The sequence below is a fragment of the Rhinatrema bivittatum genome, chromosome 14, assembly GCF_901001135.1.
Source record: "Rhinatrema bivittatum chromosome 14, aRhiBiv1.1, whole genome shotgun sequence".
Lineage (NCBI taxonomy): Eukaryota > Metazoa > Chordata > Amphibia > Gymnophiona > Rhinatrematidae > Rhinatrema > Rhinatrema bivittatum.
Window position 1 is genome coordinate 29,004,124 of NC_042628.1, and position 18,643 is coordinate 29,022,766.

The 18,643-nt window shown below is 41.2% G+C and overlaps 1 protein-coding gene across 13 annotated transcripts in view; it reads right to left on the bottom strand.

The window, feature by feature from the left end:
* The window catches only part of RBFOX1 (RNA binding fox-1 homolog 1), a 499,409-nt gene that overhangs the window by 264,414 nt on the left and 216,352 nt on the right, over positions 1-18,643 (bottom strand). For all 13 annotated transcript variants that reach the window (XM_029577019.1, XM_029577016.1, XM_029577009.1 and 10 more), the window contains one exon: positions 16,922-16,982. In XM_029577019.1, coding sequence (XP_029432879.1) covers positions 16,922-16,982 — 61 coding nt within the window. The remainder of the gene's footprint in view (positions 1-16,921; positions 16,983-18,643) is intronic.

The window sequence follows — 18,643 nt, forward strand, 5'->3', positions numbered from 1 at the left end:
AAAATTTGGGAATTTTGAGACATAGTTTGAGGCTGAGATGGAATCTGAATTTCTTTATTACTGAGAAACTTATATGTATCAGTCCACTAGCTTCTTCACATAATTTTCCCTCCAATACTGGCTCAAAAAAATGGTGTCACCAGCTCATTTGCATAGACACACTTTCCTCAGGATTCCAGTGATAAAATGGAGTTTGATTTTTTTCTCTTTCACTGAGAACATTTGTTTGGGAATCCAAATTTACTCTTCCAAATAATTTGGAAAGGATTTTGAAGTGATTCATAGCATTTTCCAGTGTTTCAGATTCCCTGTTTACCATAAAACCTACTTCCTATAACACAATAATAAATTTAAAAATTCCCACTCAAATTTTCATTCAAATAAAATATGTAGAGGGTCCTTTTTCTCCATTTCTGCTCATCTTCAGAGCATAGCCTTTGGAACCTCACAAAACCCCTTCAAAATCACAGGATGTATTTAGCTAAGCATCTCTGACCTGGCCAATATGGATCTTCAGGTCCACCTTAGGCACTCTGGGGTATTTTCTACATTCTGCTGATCTGCCTACAATCAAATAGTGCAGGTCCCTATATATGGGATTGCCAAAATATTGTTTATAGGCATTACAACTTATGCAGAACTTAGCTGCCCATTTAGTTATGCGGAAATTATTGTCCTGGTTTACAAATCTCTTCAGGAGGATGCACTTGTTTACTTATCCAAATTGTTTAAAAAAATACATACCTTGTTGAGCATTGTATTCTGTTACTCACCATCTTTTAGAAGTTCTGAGTATCAAAGCTACTCGCCTCGATGAATCATGAGCTTGAGAACTATCAATTATTGATCCTATTTTATGGAATAGCTTACTAGACAAACTTAGGTCCATCTCAGATTTAAAATTATTTCATAAGAATTTAAAGACAGGTTTTTTTTTCCTTGAAGCTTTTTCATCTGTCCCTGTATAATGTTTGTACAGACTTTAAAATGTTGTTATAGATGTGGCCTCTAAGTTAATTGCAGAGATTGTGAAATTTTATATTATTGTTTATGTTACTAACTATAATCCACTTAGCATGAACTCTCACTATAAGCAACTATAAATTTTAATAAATATATAGATACCTGTCAATCCCCTTATACCAACATAGGGGTATTGCTTCTGCTACTCCACCTAACTGCCATACTAGTATGTACCAGCATGGATGTTTTGATGCTTCTGAGTTGTTTACTGTTGCTAGTTTGTTAATTATACTGGAGTGTTTATTTCCATGCACAGACCACCCATGTTATAGTTGTTCTTTTTGTTCTACCCCTTTACAATCTCAGCCTGTTTCCCCTACCCTATTTGTTTGTTGATTACATTGAAGTGGTTTGTCCACAAAGGCCCTCAGTCAGAAGGAGCAAATACAGGAAGAACACAAAACATACAGAGGAGGGATGATTTCCATGTTCTGAATGTAGTAAAATTTCAGGAAGAAAAGAGAACTAAAGCAACTCCTGAAAATCCACAAAGGAAAGAGACAGTGTTCAGCTATAGAATATAGCAAAACTTTTTTTAAATAAAGCAACCTCATAACTTAGCAAAGAAACTACACTGAGAAACCATTTACATGTTCTGATTTTGACTAAACTTTCATTTGGAAAGCAAATTTCATAAGTAGCAGCAAGATCAAGCTCAAATAGGGAATGAAATAAAAACTCATATAATAAAAATTATACTGACAGATTATTCTCTTATAAAAAATCTTACAAATGGCAAGCATTTCTACAAGAAGACAGACATCTCCCATGCCACTCTACCTTGTTGCTATCCTCCTCATGCTACACCTTGGGGGGGGGGGAGGGGGGGGAGGGCTCTTTCTGACACTCAGATTTCCTATCATATCCAGACTTTACATCTTGGATTACTTCCTGCCACTCTGCCTTGCTGCCATACCCCAGACTCTATTCCTTGGGGTGTTCTTGCCACTGTAGGGGGCTGTTTTGCCCCTTTCATGGGGCTTTGGTGTGTTGATGCCACTCTTTGTGCTGCTTTGTCTCTTTATTAATGCATTGGGTTTTTTCCTGCCTCCTTTGCTGCTTTGTTCTCCTTTCATGGTGCCTTAGGATGTTGATGCTCCTCTTGGTGTCACTTTGCCTCTCATGTGGCCTTTGAGGGTTCATTCCACTCTCTTTTGAAGCAGTGGGTGTTCTTCATCCCACTCTTGCTGCTTCTTTGCTCTTCTCATGGTGCCTTGGAGACCTCCTGCCACTGCTGGTATCCTTTTACAGTGTGTTAGGCTACTCATGCCACTTTTGGTGTCATTTTGCCTTGGTCTATGAACCTTAGAGTTGTTTCCTCCTTCTGATGATGTTTTCCCATAAATTTCATGAGAACTGATGAGAAAATCCCAGTTCTAGAGCCCAAAATCTGATGTAGTACTTCCTCCACTGACTTTAATGGCAAACAAATGAACAAATCATTTCTTGGGGGTGTTGAAACTAAAGAAATGAATTGTGGTCTCCACAAAATGAATGAATGAACCAAAACAATTTTTTTTCTGAATATCACTAAGCTTTAGTAATTTCTTTGAACAGAAACTGTACTGACCACAAGCTTTCACAAATAATTTTAACAAAACATTTTGTGGGAGATCATTAGGAAATAATTCTGCAAAAATCAGATCACATAATTACCAGAGGAAAAAAAATCTTGCATTATTGCTGATAGGGGTCAGAAAGGCTGGCAATGATGGACCTCTGGTCTGTTTTCCATCCTAAGGACATGATTTACTAAGGCTTTTCTCCCATTCTGTATCTATGGGGAAAATGCTTAGTAAATGAGGCCCTAAGAATCTTATTTACTAAGCTTTATTCCCATAGACACAGAAGGAGAAAAAAACAAAAACTTGAAGGCTGATGTACTAAAGAAGCAAACATTTTTCACCAAATTATTTTCCATGCAAAAAATGTACCACAAAACCCAGAAATACACAACAATTCAAAAGGCTAGGCAGTTTGGACAGAATCTTTCACTTAATCCCTTTTGTGAAAGTTTTGCAAAAGGAGCCTTCTCAAGAAAAAGAACTTTCATGCACAGACTGCTCGGCACCAAAGTTTCATCATATCCCCCAATGCACTGCTGCAATACAAAGTCATGTAAAGCAGCTCATTAGAGGGGGGTTTTATTAAAAAAAAAAAAAAAAAGTTCACAAGCAAGGTTTGGTGGGTCCATTTTCACAAAACAAAGAAACCTGTGCTTCACAGAGGGGTCATTATTTTCCTTTTGGCACGGGAGAATGGGGCTGGGAGCAAGGAGCCACTTGAATTTAATGTGGGCCGAGTGGCCTGCGTGAGACCCCCTCTCCCCCCAAAAGATGAAGCAAAGACGTTGGTGGCAAGCGTCATAGCGGCGAGACTGGTAGAGAAACCCCATGTCCCATCTCCTTGATTCCTGCCTTGCATAAAAAAAAAAAAAAAAGAAATGGGGCCAGCTGGCTGGAGGGGGCCCCTCACACCTCTTTCTACTTTGCAGACCCCCCCCAGAAAAAGGATCAAAAACATCTGGGGGGATGGTGTCTTATGAAATGAAAGTCAATGAAATTAATGAATCTTGGAGGGTTTTGTTTTTTTTTCAGCAAAATGAAATATGGTTGGTTTGTCGCATTTCTCATTTTATTTAAAAATAAATGTACATCCCTACTTAATGCTGCCCTCTTAGTATTACCACAGGACCTGTAGTATCTATGCAGGAATGGGACGGTGTTTTCAGCTGTCCTTTTTATGATTCTGCCATGTATTCACATGTCTGTTTTGAAGCAATGCTGTTTGATTTCTTCTTTCCATTAGAAAAGTGGTCTTCAGTCCAGTCCTAGTTGCCCATATTTGTTTTTTTTCTGGTATCCAAAATATGCGGATTTACCCCATTCTTAGATACAATATTTACAGACATTGTTCATGTATATTCACTGTGGCTGTCCTAAAAAGCAGACTCTAAAACTGGCTTGAGAACCATTACATACGGCACATAATTTACAGACAAAGACCGAGACAGCCACGCTGGCATATCTTGCAAGCTCATTGGATGAAAATTCAGATTTTCCCCACCTGTCCTTTACTTCCATGCTTATAAACCTAAGATGCTATCTGCTTTTTGCACCCACTCATCCATCCTCCAAATGATTTCTTATTCTGTTTATGTTTAATGAATTTTTTTAAACAGTTGACTGCAGTTTCTATACTCTCATCCTCTTTCCACTCTCTGGCTTGTAGTTTAATTCTATTTATTTTTTTTTTCTCATTATCTTCACACCTAGGTTAACAAATTAGAAAAAAAATCACATTTAAAAAATATATGTTTAATAGAAAAGCATTGTATGCAAATTTCATCTGGTTTGCAAAAATACCATGTCTCTCGCCAAAGAAAGTCAACTAGGACATGAAAGAAAAAATTCCAAGTGACTAGGAACCAGAAACGTCAGATTTCATAATAGTAGGAACACAACAGACTAATGCATTTATCAGAACATAAGAACACTCTAATAACTAAGGGGGGCATTTTCCAAAGGTATCGCACGCGAAAAGCCCCTTTTCGCGTGCGATATCTAAATCGGGGTGGAGTCCGGGTGGCCTCAAGGCTGACTCCACGACGACTTTGCTGATGGCGAAAGGTAAGAATCCTTATCGTCACCAATATCGCTCCCAATAGTACCACCTTTCTCGGTGGCGCTACTGGGTGTGAAAGCCGGCAGCAATCACACTGTGGTGGTGCGATCGTTGCCGGCTTTCGCAGGCCCACCCCCGCTACGCAATCCCCGCCCCCCGCTGGATTTTCTAAGTTCTGCAAACTTAGAAAATCCAGGCCTAAGTGTTTATCATTAATGTAGAAAATACATGGAGGGCTATGCACCCAGGAAGAAAACAGACAATATAAAAAGGTGGCCAATGACATTTCACCCAGCCTTTATCAGGCATAAGTGCTGATAGAGAAAGTACGTGTCTGGTGAAGTTCAGGTGAAAGGTGCATTTGTGTTTTTAACATGGTGGTGAAATTGTCATTGAATGTTAACTGCAGTGCAAAATTGTTCCAGGATTATCATTTGAAATGTCCCAGTATTTTCAATAGGAAAAATAGCAGAGAAAAACTGTAAAAAAAAAAAAAAAAATTGCACTGGAACAAAATTGTTCTATTCATCCAAACTATGGGGTCGATTCACTCAAGGTTAGTAATAGTCATCATGCGGGCTAAACCAGTTTAGCATAGATGTTAAATTGCAGCCTAGTCACAAAATCCTAATGCTAAGGCTTTAGTGGGAAGAAGGTAAACCTTAGGGGTAGATTTTAAAAGGTGTGCACGCGTGTCCATGTGCGCGCGCTTCCTGGTGTGCACACATGGACATGCCGATATTATAACATGCCCCGGCACTTATTCTCGTACCGGGGTTTACGGGCATGGCTGGGCTCGTTTGAAAATTCACCCGGCGCACAAAGGGCCTGGCCACGTGCATAAACCCTGGGATCTATGCACGCAGGCATTTTAAAATTTACCCGTGCTTACTAAGAAGTATGAGATGCAAATGAAGGAATAATGATCTTGCACAAATTTTCCCCCCAATCAGGCAGGCAGGCCGTGCTGGGCTCGGCGCTCGCAGGTTGCACAAATGTGCACCCCCTTGCGCACGCCGACCCCGGGATTTATAAGATACGCGCGGCTACGCGCGTATCTTATAAAATCTGGTGTACCTTTGTTCGTGCTGGTGGCGCGAACAAAAGTACCCGCGCGCGTAGGGTTTGAAAATCCGCCCCATAGTGTACATGCCATAAAATACTAAATGCTGGCCAGAGATAGTTTAGTGAGGGAAATGGGGGAGTTTGGTTGTGGTAAGCATTTAAGAGGGAGACAATGAGCGGGAAGAGAAAAGAGAAGGGGAGGAGAAAGAGGAGGAGGAGGGAAGAGAATATGAGATAGAAAAAGAAATGAGAAGAGGCAGGAGAGAGTAAGAATGTGGTCACATCTCTGAATTTTCAGGCCCAGAATAACCTGCTGCAATGCTACCTACCTCTGTCTCAGACACCCAGTCTGGCAGAATATCTTGCACTGGCCCTTCCTACCTTATCAGGTCACCAGGGAGTGGAAGAATTGAGACGAGGGCCAGGAGAGAACGCTCACACTGGATTGGGACGTCAGAGGGTGTGAAGAACGGGTGGCACGGGGCCTGGAATGTAGCGGCAGAAGGTGGCAGAATGCAAAACATGAGGAGAATGGGGAAAGAGGAGGCAGAGTACAGGAGAGGGGAGGCAACCTGCCCTCCTTAGCATCCCTCCAAATTTCACATCAGCCTCCTTTTGTTATCTGCTCTCAGTCACCTGTAAAGAAAGTGGTAATGTGCAAGAAATGTGTCCATCTCTAACCACCAAATCAATTCAATAAAAACAAACACGTGGCTTTATTCCAAAAGACTTGTATTGACAAACTATATAGTGACAGTGTTACAAATGTTATACACCCAGCAGCAAAAAGATGAGGTAGAGTATATAGGGACCTTCATTTTCAATTTTTATTTTCTTTTCTCTGGGAACTTAGCATTCATTATAACAAGAACAAAAATAATATTTACGGAGTAAAATGGCATCATTTTTCTACTGATTTCTTCCATTTTTGTTCTTTATGTAACAAATACTGATACATTTCCTGTAAAAATAAAATATAAACGAAGGTCCCTAAGTATGGATAAGGCCACATAACATGGCTATCATATTCTTATGAAATATAAGACAACACACAAGGAAAACAGATGGGGCCTGACAGTGAACAACAGACAGAAGATGCAAAAGACAGACTTTCAGTTTTGGGGCTTAATAGGACACCCTCATGCTCCATGGGCTCATCAGCATTGGGGGTGCAGTAGGTGACATCTTGCTCCCTCCCTCCCCCCACACACACTGAATAGATGCCTTGTTTTAGGCTTTCCGCTTCTGGTCTGTGGCCCCTGGGATAACAAGGGTGTGAATTATGGAGGAAGTGGTGCTGGAGGTTAAGGATAGTGTTAGAAATATCTGCTGTTACTAAGTCCATACCTCTGTGATATCAATCGCACTGTTCATGCAATGCATTCCCCATTATTCATGGATTTGTGAAATACCTGTTAGCTCTGTTAGCACAGACTTGAAGCCTGTGTGGACTGTGTTGTCTGTGTACTGCTGTGCCAACAGCACTTGGTGGTCAGCAAATGCGATGGGTTTACTCAGGTGTCATTGAAGCTAATGATAGGAACCTGATGTGGGGTATGCCTTTGATGACAGAAACTCTGCTGTCAGCCATAGCTTGAAGCTATTTGCAGGCTCTGGCATGGAGAATATGGGCTTCAGAGGCATCATTTCAAGAACAGGAAACTCAAACTCTTCTTCTGATGCCTCCGGGTGACTGTGTTGGTCTTCTTCACTTTTGTCCTTCTGCCTCTGTCAGAAGAAGTGCATAAGTTCTGGACAACAGTGGCATCTGTTAAAGCAAGAAGAAGCCGGTAAGCATCGGTGTTGTAACATATTTATTTGGCTGAAACTTATCACACCCTATTCTAAGGTTGTTCCAACTGCTGTCCTCCAGGGGAATGAGGCCAACCCTATCTTCCAACTCTGGCCGAGTTTCTCTCTTTAATCGAGAGCTGCCTCAGGGGCAATTAATGTACGCAGGACTTATTGTACGCCTGCAGGGCCGATGCCACAGTATTTGTGCATCCACTATAACATACAACCTGTTTGATCATAAATCTCTACTTTGAACGTATGGTAATGCCATGTATCACCAATTGTGAAGATCACTTCATTCAATTTATATCGTCAAAACACAGATAGGAAATATGTGACTGCGGAGTATGTCATCAAGGATTCAGCCGCAATCGATTGACAATATAAATCGAATGAACTGATCTTCACAATTGGTGATACATGGCATTACCATACGTTCAAAGTAGAGATTTAAGATCAAACAGGTTGTATGTTATAGTGGATGCACAAATACTGTGGCATCGGCCCTGCAGGCGTACAATAAGTCCTGCTTACATTGATTGCCCCTGAGGCAGCTCTCGATTAAAGAGCAAAACTCAGCCAGAGTCGGGCAAATTTTAATAAAGGATTTTTTCCATTATCCGATTCTCGTTATCCTTACTGCTACACAGCCAATTGGATCGGCTTCTGATTTGTTTTCTGGGTCCAACCCTATCTTCCAACAGGTACAATTAACATCTAAAAGTAACCACCTCATTTAGAACTGGGAATAGAGGAGTAATCTAGTGGTTACAGCAGCAGGTTGAAAACTCCAGAGCAAGGCAGAGTTCAAATCCTGCTGACACTTTTTGTGACCTTAGGCAAGTCACTTTACCCACTGTTGCATCAGGTACAAACGACACAGAAAGGCAAAAAAGCCTGAGTAAATCAGGCCCTTAGATTGTAAACCCTCTGAGAACAGAGAAATACCTACTAGAGATGAGCTTCATTTTTCTGTGTCAGGTCAGGTTTCGGTTCGGGTGCTTCGTGGGAAAAATTTGTTTTCCCATGGGTCGTTTTTCGGCAAAACAGATCGGAAGAAACAAAGCGGAAAAACGAATCGAAAAAAAAACAAATAAAAAAAACCCCACCCCCAACCCTTCAAATTTACTTTATTACAACCTCCTCACCATCCCGATCCCTCCCCAAGACTTACTAAAAGCCCTGGTGGTCCTGTGGGGTCCTGCAAGCGATATCTCCCTCTCAGGCCGCCGGGCCTACCAGGAATCAAAATGGTGCCGGTGGACCTTTGCCCTTACCATGTGTCATGGGCTACTGGTGCCATTGGTTGGCCCCTGTCACATAGAAGGAGCAATGGATGGCCTGCACCATTATCTAAGATGGCACCGGCCGACTATTGCTCCTACCATGTGACAGGGGCCGACCAATGGCACCAGTAGCCCCTGTCACATCATAAGTGCAAAGGGCCACCGGCACCATTTAGATTCCTGGCAGGCCCAATGACCAGACGGCCCGAGAGAGAGAGATTGCTCGCGGGACCCCACTGGACCACCAGGGCTTTTAGTAAGTCTTGGGGAGGGATCGGGATGGTGGTGGGGGTGTAATAAAGTAAATGTGAAGGGTTGGGGTGGGTTGTTTTTAAAATAAATGTGCCCCTCTCCCCCGCACTAATCCGAAAAACGAATTTTTCCCGAAGTTTGGGGAAAATCTGTTTCGAGGTTCAGGTCACCTGAACCAGGACGAATTAGGCAATTTCGTTGAAATTGCCTAATTTGTGATAAACGAATGCACATCTCTAATACCTACTATACCTAAAAATATAACTCACTTTCAGCTACTAATGATAAGATATGAGTTAAATTCAAATAACTAAAAAAAAAAACTTCCCTGGACATTTGACTATTTTGGAGATATTGAGCTACTGACCTTTTGCCCAATCATGTAGATGTGCAGTTGTATCCAGCTCCTCCAAGGTGTTAATCATGGCTTCTGATCCTATGATGCCACAGAGCTTATCTTATACTTTACTCAGCTGATACGGACAAGCGATGCTGCCTCCTGTGTTGCACTTGCAGATCCACCATCGGTTTTTAATGTGCTTGAAGGTCTTGGATACCACTCTTAAGATGCAAACTTATAGTGCTATTGCTTTCCACTTGTACTTCTTCTTAGCTAGGGAATTCCATGTTGAATCTTTACCAAACCCAATGTTGTAATTGCCTCAAACACATTCCAGGATCTTGCTGTTCTCCCTTGTGTATACTGGAGTATCCAGAAAGCTTCCATTGCCTTGGCACCATTAGCGCTTGGTTCTGTCTCCTCCCACATCTGCATTAGCATTGCTGGATGAGGATGCTGGGTCTTCCTGCTTCGCTGTATATTCTTCCATGCCCTTCTCTCCTTCTCTCCTACCTACCATGTCTACAGGGCCTTAACACTGGATTTTACACTCCCACCATCATCTATTCCTTCTCCAACATAGCCTGCCTTCCACTGTTCTTCCTCACAATTATGACCTTTTCTTTTGGGCTAATCCCACCCCTCTCCCTCAGCTCACCAGTCATCTTCCTAAGCATACCCTAAACCCTCATATCCCCTATCACATCCATGCATGCAGACAAGCCTCTCTGCCCTTATTTCTTCTCTCTACTCTCATGCACTGTCACTACTTTCTTGCATATCTTAAAACAAGAGATTGAGACTGACGACACAGACAGAGACCAGCAGATAACAAGCACAGGAGAAGAGAAAGGCAAAACAATAGTAAAGGAAACAGCACAGGAAACAAGAAGCACAAGACACGGCACACAGCTCACTTCCCAAATCTCTTTGTCTCTCACCTGAGTCCTAGTCACTTTCCCATTTCTGTAGGTAGCACTGATGGCCAAAGCACCTTTATTTGAACTTGATTTCTGCCAATTCCAGAAAACACCCTCTGTGTGGTTACAAATGAAAGTCACCACACAAAACACCTCTTTAACTAACTTCCCCCTTCTAACCCATCCAAATAAGTCCATAATACTTGCACTATTCCCCTTAAACATCCAGCTGCCCACCCACCAATTACAAAATACAAGTTTGATGCCCTTCCATCTATTTTAGGAGTGAAGAGGGAGGAGCTGGAGAAAAACAGCATTGAGCATTTGCAAAATAACAGATGGTAAGTAGCACAGTATGCAGCCAGTATTATCACTCAAGTGTTAATTTTCTGCTAGTGTGCATGATACATTTTTAGAAGACAATTTTCAAAACCATCTATCTTGCTAAATAGTCATTTACTTGTGTAAACTGACTGAAACATTACCCTTACTTAATCCAGCTAACAGTACATGCATATTTTTAGCTGTGTTGAGGGGAAGCATGTTATGAACGCAACTAGAAAACAATGCCCATTTTCAAATTTATTTGTTGTTTTCCCAGCTAAAATCTGCCCATAGACAAAGCAGGTCCAAAGTCGTTGTGTAGTAGGGATGTATTTTAGTTTCAGATGAAATAAGAAAAGTAAGCATTTCCTATTTCATTGTGCTTTGTTTTGTACACAAAATGTAAGAACCCTGTGGGATCCTACTAGAGGTAATATCTTATCCTTATAGGGGGACTCTAAGATGGTAAGCTCCTAGTTTATATAAACTCCTGCCACCATCTTAGTGTGTGGATCTTTTAGCTGACCCTCCTTGGGGCAGCATGTCCCTTTGCTGCTCCAGTATGGTTTATTTTTCTAGGGAAGGACCCTAGGGTTTCTAGGATTGAGACCTAGGTGAAGTAAAGAAGACATGGTGTCTTTCTTTATGTTATCATGTCTGTTTGGAAAAGTTGTGTTAGGAGAATAAAGTTTTTTACACCCTTCCATTCTCTATGGTTTGGTTTCCCTTTCCTTAAGACTTTATTTTTGATAGTTGCCAGTATATCCTAGGGCCCAGCGACAACTTTACCATCTTGAGGATGTGCTATCTCTTACAGAAAGATAACTAGAGGACTATTAATAATGATTTAGAGGAATGAATTACCATTCATTCCCAGGGAGAAAGAGTGGAAAAAATTAGAAGAAGACCAGTGGCACCCATCAGGTGTATCCATGACCAGCTCAATGAGATCAACAAGGAAGAAAGAAGCATGAAGTCACCACTCAGCTATGAAACAAAGGAGGGAGGAGAATACTGAATAAATACAGTATAGGTATGAGAATTGGGACTCAAACAAACACAACTAAATCATAGGGTTAATATCATATCCACCAGAAATTGGGCAGAAGCTTAGAAAACAAACTTATTGCTTGAAAAGGACAAGTAATACGACAAGTAATTGGAATTGGCTTGGCTTTAACCACCGAATAAACTGACTTGAATTAAAGCCACAAATGTATTGAAGATCTGAAGTTGTAAAAATGACTGAAAATATCAAGAGCTGTAAGGAACTAGTTCATTAAATTTTCCATTTTTAATTCAGCTAGAAGAAAAAGTCTTTCTCCCAACTGAAAATTCCTGGACACTCAAACTGTATTAAGATCAGGAGAAGACTTTGCCAACTTAAATTTTATTTGAGGTGTGGTCCTTGGGGGTCCTGTGTTAAGACACTAGCCCAGGGCTTACAGAAAAACACAGTGCATTTTGGGTTCTTTTATTATTCCCCTGCTGTCAAACTTAAAAAAAAAACAACCCTCCCAGATAACCACACTGACCACTCCTCCCCTACATCTTACACATCCATGGGTACCAAGGGGGTAGGAACATTCCCCAGGTTCTCTTGCCCCACCAGTCTTCAGCTGAGCTAAAGCTGCGGCCATTTTGAAATATGAATATTTTGAAGTACTGCATCAGCAGGGCAGGAGCGACTGGGCATCTCTTCTGCCACTTGTGGACTTTAGTGTGAAGTAAAAGAAACAGAAAAGGAATGGAAAAAGCATCAAAAAACAAAGTGAAACAAAACAAATCCCCTCTCCTCCCATACATATTTCTACTTTATACCAATGGACAATTTTTTAAGGGAGAAAAGGACGTTAGCTTTCAAACCCAGTAAAGGAGCGGATTTGGAGGGAATTTCCAAAACCCTCTACTTAACCTGCCTTCCTTTTCCCCCCTACTAACCCCAACCCCTAAAACCCCACTAGGTACCCTAGATTTCTTTAGTTTTTCTACTTACCTGCTCTCCGGAGCAGCAGCAGCTTGTGCGGGCTGGACAGCTCCTGGCGCCTGCTTCAGCAGGTCAGTGCCGAATGGCACTGTCCCTGCCTGCCCATGTCCCCGCCTAGACCCCGCCTCTGGCCTGGGTTTCCAAACCCATTCTTCTGCACGTACTGGGAGATACGCGTGTGGCTACAGGCCTATGAAGATCCACCTGCGCAGATCCCGGATTTCATGTGCGCAGGGCTTTTAAAATTAGCCCTTAAGTGCGGACTGTGGACTTTGTCTATAGGCAGGCAATTTGAAAAAAAAAAAAAAAAAAAAGAACCCCTTGGAATGCATGACAACAAAAAAATAGGTCACATTTATGGCAATCCCATGCTTTGCATATCATTATTTTAGATAATGGCATGTTACATCTTATTTTAGTGTGCACAGGCATGGGGTAATTTTCAAAAGGATTTACATGCTTAAAATTGGGTTTTACGTGTGTAAATGCATTTTACCCGTGTAAGTGGACTTCTGAAAATTGGAACACTATATGCCATGTATGTGCACTTAGGGCCGGATTTTAAAAAGGTTACGCGCACCGGGCCTATTTTAAAAAGGACCGGCGATGCGCATAAAGCCCCCGGGGCTTTACTAAAGGGGCGAGGAGGGGCGGTCCGGGGGCGGGGTCTGAGGCCTCCAACACAGCGGCCATTACTGCTATGTTGGAAGATAGGCTGCTGGCGTGCGCAACCTGCGCCTGCCTTTAGGCAGGCGCAAAAGGTATGATAAAACTTTTGGGGGGTAAGAGTAGGGCTGGGGGGAAAGGTTAGGGGAAGGGGTGGGAAGGTCAGGCTAGGGGGAAGGGAACGGGGGAAGGAAGCGCAGCTCGGAGCACGCAAGGTGCACAATTGTGCACCCACTCAGTGGCTCGCACTGATCCCTGATTTTATAACTTGCACGCGCCTGCGCGTGCAAGTTATAAAATCAGGTGTACATGTGCGCCTGCATGCACCCTTTTAAAATCTACACCTTAATGCACAAAAATGACTTTTGAAAATTGCTGTGATAATATGTGTCATTTATATGTGTAAATTCTTTGAGAATTATCTCCTAAAGCATTCAATACTTCTGTGCAAATATTGCGTTAATATAAACATTGCAATAATGGTCTTTATCTGTCTCCTTCCACATAGTCTGATCTCAGGTTCTCAAAAATGGTCTAGACATTGAGAAAGGCAGAATGTGCATCTGTTGAACTTCAGCTGCAGTGCACATGTGGTGCATCGGTGGAAACCTAGAGCAGAAGAATAGTTCCCAAGCCTTCTGTAGTCCATTGCTCATTTCTCAATCCCTGCCTGGTCATAAACCAGGGCAGATGCCTGCCTATGTGTCTCCCTCTCTCTGACTGCCTTCCCTGGCTGTGGCCTGGTGCCATTATATACTCCAGGGCTTACAGCAAGTGGGCTTTATCATCTTCCTTTGCTTATTCACACAGTTAGGATGTACACTTGTTTGAAACAAAAGCAAAAATGCAACAAATGAGGTCATTGTCGGTTCATTCCAAATGGAGTGAACAAAAAATGACATCCTATGAAAATATTCCAACATTTCTGGATATTTTTGTATTCATGACATTAAAAAAAAAGGGGGGGGGGGAGGGAACTCCCACGGCCCTGAAAACCCCTACATTCTGTAAAATGCCAAGCTAGACCTCCTTGGACCCAACCGAGGCATCATGGGCACTCTCTGACCCCCCCACTCCTGGTCCAGGCCCGGGCCCTGAATGGATGGAGCCTGCCTGGGCTCCTCCCATGTTTGAATGTGCTGAGGCCGGGGAGCTCACACCCCGGCCCCCTCTGACTCACTTCCCTGGTTATAAATGCTAAAGGGTCCCAGAACTCTAAAAAATGTTGCAGTCTGCCTAAAGGATGGCACCATAATGACGTAACTTTAGTGTCTTCCTACTGTGCGGGTGGCCCTATTTTGGTATATGTGCATACCATAAAGGTGTCAGCAATACTGGAGCAAGGCACCAAAGTGATGGCACTTCTGCATCATCCTTCGGACAGATGGTGCCGTCTTTAAAGTTCTGAGACTCAGGCGGGAGTGAGCGGTCATTGCTCCTGCTTGTTAGAGCTCAGGACCTGGGAAGAGGGTAAGTGGGGGCCAAGATGGGAGCGCCCTGGTTCCGAGGGGAGGGGCCCAGGCTGAGGTCAGACTATGCCTGCGCTAAATATGTTTTGTGGGCTGGAAGTGGAGGTTAGAGGGCCCCAGGTTCACATTTTTTTTTTTCAATTGGTTCATTTTTTTTGTTTTGTTTTGTTTTGGGTTTTCCATTTAATGCTGATAAAGTCTGCCAAATAAACTGAACAGAAAAACATTAAATGAACTTAAAAGCAACCCCCCCCCAAAAAAAAAAAATCCAAAAAGACACAAAGCAAACTAAAATGAAAAATTTGCGGCTGCAGATCCCTAGCCCACAGCAGAAGATAGTGCTGCTGCTGCTGCTCAGGACATCCAGGGCTGAATTTAGGATGATGATGGATGCACAGACTGGGACTGATGCCAGGGTCACTATCACAGTTTCAGTGATTGGTTGCCTCCAGCCCAGAAAGCATGAACCTTGCTCTGCAGCGTCTTCTTAAAGGGTCCACAATTTGGTGAGGGTTTGTCTTACACAACCAGCTAGCTGTGGAACTATTTCTCTGGGCTTAGTGCCAGGCCCTGAGGAAACTGTTTTGATAAAATACTGTATACTACTTATGTGTTGCATTAATTTATGTCCAGGGCTTTTAGCACATCTGCATTTGTATTGCTTTATGTTTTGATCCTGTTTTACTATTTTTTTTAGTGTTTGATAATAAAGTTTGTTTGTAATAGCTGAATGCTTTGATGATTTCTGCTTTCATTTTTATGACTGTCCAGTTTGGGCAGGCTTCACAAAGTTAGTATTGTTGATCTGTTACTACTTGAAGAGGCATGTTTCTTAATGACAATTTAGACATGTGGTTCATGTCAGCCAATCAGAAGGCACCTTACAGTGTAATTTGATTGGTCTACTCTGCTCTGAAATTACAATATGCAACCCCATTGGCTGTTAGTGTGGTAGGAATTCTTTTAACCAGAGTATGTAACAAGTTCTCTTAGGTAAATTAAAATGTTTTATCCCAAATAAAAATGTGCCATTTCAGGTTCTGAATGAAGTAGGAATTCAGTGAAATGAAGGCGAGGGCTAGGAATGGAGATGTGGAGAGCAATTTTCAAAGATAATAATGTGGCTTAATACTAGTAACTTGGCTATCTGGAAATTGCCTACCCTGCATTTAGCTATAAGGATGCCTGATCTTCCACAATGTGTTTGAGAGTGTCCCAGAAGCACATTTTTTTTGGCAGGATAGGAAAAGTGCATGCATAGACTGCATTTTCAAAAGTACAGGCATGCCCTTCATGCAAAATTTTACCCACACAAAAAGCAGGTGCCCCTATCCATGAGAATTTTAAACTGACAGCAATTTTCTAAGAGAAGGTATGCATGCAGGTTTCCTTTGAAAACCGATGCAAAGTAGAGTTTGAAAACCGCCCCCTAAAAATACTTAGAAAAGATGACAAAAACATTAGTAGCAGAGAGTCTCTCCTTAACCAGTGTCAGAAGGAACAGTAAAAATACAGAGCGTGTGAGATGAATTTAGGATAAAGTTGTTTTTTTTTCTTTTCAGACCAAATCAACTGCAGAAATTCTGTTTATTCATTAAATTGTGTATCACTGCGTATGATCCACACAAACTTTTCTAATCGCTTGCCCTCGAGACTGCATTTAAATACATTGTAATTAACACCATGGTACATTGCATATCACAAGTTCCTCTCAAGGGTTTTGTGAACTTTTGAAACAACATTTATGAATTACTTCGATGAACCTGCAAAATGCTTTTGGTCTGTCGAATTAGTTTGCCAATATTTTTTCATATAAATTCTGAGGCAGCTACCTGAAATCAACAACCCTGCATTGGAGATCAAGCAGATTTCCCAGTTTGCTTGATCTACAGTAGTCAGATTAAATGGAGATTCCACCAAATCAGTATTTCTGCAGTGAATCTGTTGGGTTCCACCCCACCCTTTTTTTTTTTTTTTTTTTTTTACTGGGGAAAATTTTTTGGCACTTTCCCTGCAACTCTGAGGAAGATCTCAAAATTATGTCAAACTCTAACGAGGCTAAAAATTCTAGTTCAAAGTTTGACTTCAGCTTTAATTCACATCTCTGTTCCTAGCATGCGCTACTTCATGATGAGTGTGAAGGAAGAGGTATTGTAAACATGGAAACTTACCATTTGTGTAAGGGTTCACAGTCTTTTTATTTGTCATTACGCGTGCTGTGGCATTATTTACCTAAGCACATAGAAAAGTGAATTAGTATGTTCATAGACGGGGGGGAGGGGTCCCTGAACTCTACTGTCGGCATGCATTATCATTGCTTTAGTTTATGTAAAAATAAAATGCAATTTATCTTTAAAAAAGCAGTAGAGGCATAACAAAATCAAACTATTTATAATTACATTTACTTCATAACCATTTTAACTTAACAAATCATTTCAATAAAGCGACATCATGTCAATTAAAATTTAATAAAGAGACATTAAAAGCAAATTAAAAGGTACTGCATAATTTAATATTTAAGAGCATGCTTGAAGGCCATGATAACACAGAAACAATAAATATTTAAAACAGAAAGAAGCCTTTGTATGAAGGGTCATGCAGTGAAGTAAGGGGAAGAGACAAGGAACACGGAAAGAAATAATAAAATGCCAAAAAAAAAATTAAAATTAAAAAGACAAACAGATCTGAGCAGTGTGCAACATAACCCTTTAGAAGATAAGTACCATTGGAAAAAGCAACATCTAGCATTCAACACTTGGAAGAAGAGCTTTTGTCATTGCAAGAATTAACAAAATCATTCAAGCTTTAAATCACAGCTAACAAAGGATAAAAAAGAGGGTGCATTATTCAACACAATATGGAACTAACAAATCTGAGTAAGATGTGCACGAGTCATCCTCAGTCCAATCAGCGCCTTCCAGGCTTGCTTAAAACGTACACTCAATTACAGGCGCACCAAATAGAAAAAAAATAGCATCAAGAAAACTAATACGACAAGTCAAAAAAAAAAGTCACGTGGCATCAGCGCTAAATACGTGAAACGGCAGATGGACTTCTCCACTTACCATTCAACACCATCGCCAGCATGGGTATGTATACAGTTACCATGGCTACTGAGAGTTTGGTGAGGGCCCTAAGCGCTACCGTTGAAAAGGGGAAAATGAAAAGGCAAAATATGCAACATCTTACTCAAAGTCTAAAGCATTTTAAAATCTGTATTATTCTGACAAAATGTGACTGCAAGGCAGTGTTGAGTGGGATCCAGTGGTACTTTTTAAAAAATTTTGTGGGAAGTGGCTACGTACTCTGCAAAATGCAAACCAGTGCATCATAACAGACCTGTTGATATTCTGTAGTGAAACTTTAAAATATGCTTTCAGGTGGGGGAAGGAAGGGGCATTTTGACCCAATTTCCCAATATGATTTCTTTGAAGGCCACTGAGAATCCCTCATCAACCCTGCAGTGAAAAAAAAATAATTACAATTTATTCTTTTAGGCTTTGTATTACTTTTAGACTTTTTTTAAAATTGTATTTATTAGTTTGTCCGTTACACAGTTTTGGAATCTACTGCACCCGTTCATCTGTTAACCATCCAATGCAAATACAGCAAAACACAGTGGGTTTTACTTAGAAGAACTCTTGTCGGAAGAGCAACAAGCTTTTAAGAGCTTCATTACAAAGTCAAACAATAAATCCTGCCAATGGAAAAAAAAAGATTCCAATTCTAAGATCAATCTGTTTTAAGGGAATACGTTTTGGATCCCAAGGTTGTTCTTGTAAGAAGAATCCACTATGTGAAGTCTAATTTGAATTCTTGTCTCTGTCACGCCACACACCAGTACGTTACAATAGCTACTAAACAATTAGAATTACATATTTAAATAAAATAAA